This window comes from Theobroma cacao, chromosome 6 (genome assembly GCF_053813885.1).
Source record: "Theobroma cacao isolate CCN51 chromosome 6, ASM5381388v1, whole genome shotgun sequence".
Lineage (NCBI taxonomy): Eukaryota > Viridiplantae > Streptophyta > Magnoliopsida > Malvales > Malvaceae > Theobroma > Theobroma cacao.
Genome location: NC_142644.1, coordinates 20,357,986 through 20,365,627, shown reverse-complemented (window position 1 = coordinate 20,365,627; position 7,642 = coordinate 20,357,986). Strand labels below are relative to the sequence as shown.

Here is a 7,642-nt window from a genome sequence, read left to right as displayed (position 1 = left end):
CTTTGACTCCTCAGACGTTGAATTTCTAGTTGATATTTGATTGACAAACACTATTTTGCTTTGAATAGATTTATTGATGTTGGATCTATGCTGTATATTAACAGCCGTTTCGTTAATTTGCGAATTGTACAAAAATTTTGTTTTGATAACTTATTTATAGGGGATATTTGGATAAGATCGTCTATGAAATATCGAAGGTTGTAATAAGTTGTCTATTTTCCGGGTTCTTCTTGTTATTTATATGCATTGGCTTGGAACTGATCATAGACGATGGAGTACTTTTATTCAAGAAAGGTTTTATGATGGATACACATTCACACAACCATATGATTAAACAGCGCAGGATGCTTATAGGGATGGGGTTCTTTCATCATATAAATGTCTCAAACACCACAAAAGGCTTTGATAGAACACTTTGATTTCTTCCCCTCGTCCGATCGATCAAAATGAAGGAATTGGAAATGGTCAAAGGATTTGTATTTGAGGGGGTGCGTCTCATCCACTAGCTCTTCAAGTATATGTATGATCCCACTAATGAATGAAAACATTCCGATTGAGTATCTTGTTTCCTTCTCCTTCATGGTGACTTGATGGTAACAGGGTGGTATTCTGTCATTACTCCAAGCCTAATCAAAGCAACTTCATTAGATTGTCAGTTTTTCCATAGTTTTTAAACTGAGAAATAACAGAGGGATTTGAATTTGGGATCTCCGATTTGACGAATTAATCTGGACATATCATTGAAGACAAAAGCAAGAGAAAGCCAAAAGGGTAAAGTTTATTACTCACCATCAATGCATCGCCTGCCATGACCGCAAAAGATGTAGGTGATGGCTGTACACCAACCCACTGGCCATCCTTGAGTTTCACCTGCAAACCACTGATACGACCTTGATGAATTATGGACAGAAGAGTTCTGTCAGTGTGAGGCGGTAAACCAGTGTCACTCTCGTTCATCTCAGGCTTCCTATATTTGTAGAATCGAAGAAGATAGTTGGTTGATTTGATGTAGTAATCATAGTAATTCCCAACCCCATAGCTTTCAAATAGCATTCTCATCACGGTTCGGTCTAATTCTGCTACTAGCTCTGAAAAGCTTTGAGCACTTTCACTAATTCACCAAAGAAGAGGTTAATTGAAAGTAATTAATATTAGCTAAGAAATAATTGTAAGATCATAAAGGTTAGATGGTTCAAATGATACCGAAAGCGATCATTTCCAGCAGGCCACATGAGATTAGTGAAACTTTGAGTTCCACTATGAGTTGTGGGATTGTCCATCGCCAAGGATTCATAGAGAGGAAGAGATCTGTATTGTCCGAAATAGTCAAAGTAAGGTTTATTGCTAGTGTTTCTCATTTTCAGCTCAGTTGGGAGATCGAACAACTCTGCAGCTGTGGCAAAAACTGTGTCATGAAGCTGTAGAGGTACTTTGTCAAATCTTGCTTCAAAGCAGCCTTGCTCTTCGAGAGCCTGCCGCACATCATTGCATGCTGATACCCAAGTGCTTGTTCCGGGGTTTAAATTTCCCTCGGAGAAATCGATAACGGGAAGCTTAAACTGGGATTGCAAACCCATAAATTTGATTTTATTCTTTCTCGGCAAGTTTTGGGGAGAGATACATCAATTCTGAAGGTTGAGCAAGGTATTTATAGACATACGTTGGTGGACTCGAATTATGCTGATGACAAACATGTAGCGATGACTTGACAGATGGATTCTAGCTATCGATAATGCACCCAAAACGAAAACCGAGTCAAGCCGAGTTCTTTTTTCTTTTGATTGGCGAGTCAAGCCGAGCTGATCTAAAGAAAAGTTTGATTTCGGCTTAATTATAAGTCCTGGAACTCGGCTTGAGCTTCATAATGGTTAAATTAAAAAATGGAATGGTAAAGAGCCACGTCTCCCCCCATTTCAAACTTAGAACCTGCTACCGGATATTTCGGTAAATTTCGTCCTTTCTTTCTTTCTTGAAGGCAAAACTCGAAACGTTGCCATTTTATGCTGTTGCAACTCGCAAGTTTAGCCTTCACAAAGGCTAAACACTCCTGCAAGCTTTTATTTTTTTAAAAAATAAAAATAAAATAAAATAACATAAAGGTGAATGGTCTTTTTTCGGTGAAATAGTGTTCTGAAATATACTCCTTTCCCTGTATTATTATTATTAACAGAAAAAGAGATTAATATATTTTTTTTTTGGACGCATTCATGAATTTAATCTACTTATTTTTATCTCAACTTTAAAAATATATAGCATTACTCTTAGGACTTTGGGTTCTTTATGCTGGAATCTATACTTGAAAAGATAAAGAAGAACACACATAAGAAAAAAACCATCAAATACTTAACAGCTAACGATAAAAAAAAAAAAAATTTAGAATGAAAAACCTGATTTGAGGCGTTGACTTCAAAGTAGATTTCTGTCACTACCTCAGTGCAAATAGCAATTGATGATGTCACGACCCAATTTCCCGAGCCATGACCGGCGCATGAGCTCAATGAGCATAGCTCACTAAGCCTAAGCAAGCCTATTCGTTTACCTTTGCTTAACAAATTTATCATATCATGCATACACACACACACACACACCTTTTTTCGAGTGTGAACATAGCCAAAACACAATGGCATTATCGATAATAATATACATGTACTATACCAGTCATGTGTTTAGCAATTTACATTGCATACACATATTCACATTGTTAGATTGTATTCACAATACAAAAGGACTCATGACTTCCAGCGGAGACATTTACAATAAAAAGGATTACTATCGAATGCCAAACACATACCCAAGAGATGCACTACGAGCACTCCTTGATCTAGAGTCCAACAGTCACCTGATCTGAAAACATGAATTTTTATAAAACGTGAGTACAATACTCAGTGAGTGAACAAGAAGGGAACAAGCATACCATAAGAAATGTTTATCGAAATCATGATGCATTTATTTTCTCAAAACCATGCAATTGTTTTAGCTCTTTTAAACCCCTCATGTAAACCCCACATGAGTAAATCACTTTACAAAAATCCATGCTCAACTATGGTACCAAAGAAATGGAAAATATGACAAAAACCCACAAGTTAGCAAAATGGACAGAAAGTTTCTCGTTGTAGCGAGAACCAGTTCTGGTGAAGGCCCTCAAATCCGAGAGTTTCTTATTGTAGCGAGAATGAATTTCGCTGTAGCAAAATAGAGCAACAAGAGAAAAGTTTCCCTTCACTCAACAAAAAGGCCATCCTACTAAACTAACAAAATCAACATAAAACTCATGAAAATTCTCAAAGTGCAATGTATCAAATTTCACATATATGTCAACCAATATCACATTCATGAGCTTTCATTTCATAAGTCTAGATATGCATAATTAGATAGACAAACATCAATATCATCATAATCACACCCGGGTCATGTACATCCCCCACATCGTGCACATAGCCGGCACCATCGTGTGCATCCCCCCACATCGTGCACAATCAGTGTCATCGTGTACATCCCCCCACATCGTGCACACGAGCACTATCATCATCCACCTCTCACGCCAACATAAAATGGGGCTCTGATACCAAGTTTGTCACTAGGGAGGGACATACCACTCAACCCCTTCACTACAGAGGCGACAAACTGTACCTATCAGAGCACTCATAGGGTGGCTCCACCTCTTTGGGTAGCCCTTTCCTCTATAAGCCCCTAGGCGGAGAGCCACGCTTTGCCCCTATTCACTCGTTAGAATTCCCAGGGATCAGGTAAAAACTTTTGCTCTTATACCAACTTAATTCTTCCCACATCGTGCACACACACGGTTACAGTCATTATACACAATATCATTCATCATGCACAACACACACATATATATATATATCATCATATTGCAATAATGCATGAATCTATAGCAATCATATATCACAACATCAAACCATTTAACAAAAGCTTGTTCCCAAGGTACATTTTCTAAGACAAGTTGGATAGAATCTTTCATATTCCCCAAAACAAGTTTGAAATGCAAGTCCACTCATCGATATTGAAAATCCAGATTTCGGGTGCACTCGGACTAATAGTCCTCAGGTGCAATTCCTTTGCCTTTTCCGGATGTCTCACTACCTTGACAAATAACAAAGTCAAAGAATTTACCATATTGTCCCTAAATTGATATAAACTAATTTAAATTACTAATGCTTCATATGTAAATGCAAAAATACATCCGATTATCGCTTAATCGCGGTATCGATTAAATTCGACCGATCACCCGATTAATTGGCGATTGTGTCCAAATCACCTCCAAATTAATCAATTTCTCCTCTAATACCTTAATTTACCACATACCATTTAAATAAAGCCAAATTCAGCATTAGAACCCTCACAGTTCCTTATAGAAAAATTCGGTCATTTGGTGCACTAGCATTAAAATTTTTTCTACATAACCGTTTCACCTTAATTCATCTTTTTCCAAGCCATTTTCCTTGAAATAAAAACAATCCCCCATTGATATTCAGCCCTCATGGTTCCACCAACAAGGAACCCTAGAAAAATTGAATATTTCTTTTGTGTTTTTGTTCATAACCATGCTTAACTATCCCTAAACACTAACATAGTCTAAAATCAAATTATTCTAACAACAATTCCTCTTCCATACCCATTTTTCAGAATTGAATTCATCATGATAACTCAATATTCAACCATGGAAATAAAGAACAAAATCATGGGTAAGCTCGGTATGAAGGAGAATTAAAGAAATTCTAACTTACCTAGCTTGTTTCCTTGATTTCTTCACTTTTTCTTTGAATTTCCACCTAGGTTTTCTTGTTTTTCCCTTTGTTCTTCCTTTGTTCTTGTTGCTGGTTGCCTAGGCCAAATATGGTGAGAAAATTGGGAATTTAATGGGCTGATTTCTGTAGAAAATAATAAAATAATCAAGCATGCCACGTGTCACATGCTTATTGGCCCAAATTTTTAACTTTTTAACCTTTTCTTCTTAATTTTCCACCACAAATATTCTAGTATTTATCCAATCCTACCACAATTAAAATCCCTTAGTCTTGACAAGTGTTGGGGCAAAAAATTTACCTATTTGCCCCCAGAACGAAAAAATTACGATTTTGCCCCTATACTCTGAAATGTACTGGAATCACATTATTTCTACCTTTCAACCTCAAATAATACTAATATTGATCAATATTAACCAAATGGGGTAAAAATCGTTTTATAAAAATTCTCGTTTAGTCCTCTAGTGGCAAAATTACTATTTTGCCCTTGTGCTCTAAAAATACCGAGAATCACAATTTTTCACTGCTAAACATCATTTTATACTCCAATAATCATAATTATATTTCATATAATTATTCTTGGTCAAATGTGATCAAATCTTGGCTAAAAATCTCCATTTTATCATCAAATGGTACGATGATCATTTTGTCCCTAATCGATCAATTTTCCTGATGGACTCTAAACTGGACCTTGAATTCTGAATCACTATTCTAAGCCATTCTGTGGGTTTTAGAATTTTCAAATTCCTCTTAGAATTTCTATTTGAACTAGTTCGAGGCTCGATTTAACTTAGTTGTACGACTTGGTACAATATCGTCTTTTAATCGAGCTTGACAAGGTTTCACAGATGACATCCTTCTCTTAAGATACAATGAACCACGTAAGGATATTCTAATGTACACTCAAATAGAAAATCTGAGAAACTCATAAATCTCTCAACTGCTCTTGAAGGAATTTTCGAATGAAGAAAAATAGAGTTTTCGAAAATATGGAATGCTTTTTTGATGAATTTTTCAAAAAGAGGGGTTGGCTATTTATAGATAGTGAACCATAACTAATGTGTCTCTTCATTTAGATACACTTATTCAAAAGTGAACAAATGTGTTCTTTTATAGGTACATGCCTTTTTACAATAAAAAAGTCATACCTTTCCAATAGATACATTAAATTTTGAATCACCAAAAATAAAATAAAATAACAACAATCTCCTGTTGGCTCCATTAGTTTTTAATGATAATAAAACTTTCCCATTCATTTGTGGCTAATATTTCTATTTGAGTGTGCAGCACAAGAATTATATGCCAATGATAAATAAATTATTCAAAGGACATATAAAAAATTATATGTATAAGAAGTCACAATTAATCAACAAAATAGAAGCTTCTTAATTGAATAATAAAGGGCTAGTCAGCTAAAATTTAAATCAGAGGTTGGTGAGTTCAAGTGTATTGAGGAACAGAAAGGACTTAGTCAACCAAGAAATGCGTTAGTTGACTAAGAGTCTACTTCCAGAAATCTAGACTTCAAGACAGAACCAACTTAATAGACTAAGAAGGAAGTTAGTCGACTAAGTGCACACTACTAGAAGCACATAATAGAAGACAGAAACAACTTAGTTGACTAAGATATTAGTTAGTCGACTAAGAGCATTCTGCCAAAAAATTTAAATTGTGCACTAGAAGATAGATTAACGGCCAGAACTGCAACAAAACTGTTTCCAATGGTCAAAAATTGCCTAACACCTATCAGAGCTAATTTTCCAAGTATTTAAGAGGCTTCCAACGGCTAGAATTGTATTTAAGGCTTCCAAGAATAAAAAGAGCTCAAAAACCAGTAAAAACTCTCTGCATTCTTCTGCATTTCATGCTTATCCTTGTAAAAGATTCAAGCATTTCACTTTGTACCACTTAAATCAAGCAAGTGATCATAGGTACACCTTTATTTATCTTTATCTTGTATACTTAGAGTGTGGGAGACACTCTAAGGAAATTTATTCAAGCTTGGATTGCTTGATTGAGTGTATAGGTTTTAACTTAGCCTAGAAAAATTAGTTGTTGGATTTTGGTTGATCCCGATAAAAACCATTATGAAGGGTTTTGGTTGAGCCTGGTAAAAGCCATTGTAAAAGCTTGGTGAAAGCTTGTGAATTTCACCGTTCATAATGGTTAGTTTGAAAAATCCTTGATTGAACAATCAAGGTAGTGATTATAGGTCTTGGACCGAACCACTATAAATATTTGTGTATTGTCTCCACTGTTTTAGTTTGTCGTTCATCTTTAAATTTCTCTTTTATCTTGCTTTTGTCCCCAACTTGAAGGTAACCTTTGTAAAGAGCCAAGAAAGTGCTATTCACCCCCCTCTAGCACATTCATTTAGGACCAACAACTGGTATCAGAGCTTAACCCCTGTTATTAAGGTCTAACACCCTTGGGAAGATCCAAATGGCTCTTCAAAAATTCATAGTTGTTGAAGGACAATCAACAAACAGACCACCTTTGTTTGATGGCTCATATTACCCTTATTGGAGTACTAGGATGTCAATATATATTAGAGCAATTGATTATAAGATGTGGGTCGTCATAACTGATGGACCATTCTTTCTCTGAACTTTAAATGTAGTGACCAATAAGATGATCTCTAAACCAAGGTCTGAATGGACCGAGTTTGAAACTGTCTCAACCGAAATTCCGGGTCATGACCGGTGCAAGGGTCCAATGGAGTAATCCACTAAACCCAAGCAAGCTTATTTTTTATCTTACTTATAATTCCATCTAATATCACTAAGTCATATTTCATAACTTTGAATAAAAATAGTGATATACATTGCCAACTCGTACTGGCATTACTCCTTAAAATTTTACATACAATGTCTACAACA

The 7,642-nt window shown here is 35.7% G+C and overlaps 1 protein-coding gene across 1 annotated transcript; it reads right to left on the bottom strand.

Moving 5' to 3' along the window:
- Positions 1 to 258: 258 nt before the first annotated feature.
- Positions 259 to 1,605, bottom strand: LOC18595834 (putative 2-oxoglutarate-dependent dioxygenase AOP1). The gene is made up of 3 exons (XM_018123051.2): positions 1,204 to 1,605; positions 790 to 1,111; positions 259 to 626 (listed from the first exon to the last, which is right to left on the bottom strand). Exons 1-3 carry the CDS (start codon positions 1,575 to 1,577, stop codon positions 384 to 386), a joined length of 939 nt encoding a protein of 312 aa, XP_017978540.2. The 5' UTR covers positions 1,578 to 1,605; the 3' UTR covers positions 259 to 383.
- Between the last annotated feature and the right edge of the window lie 6,037 nt (positions 1,606 to 7,642).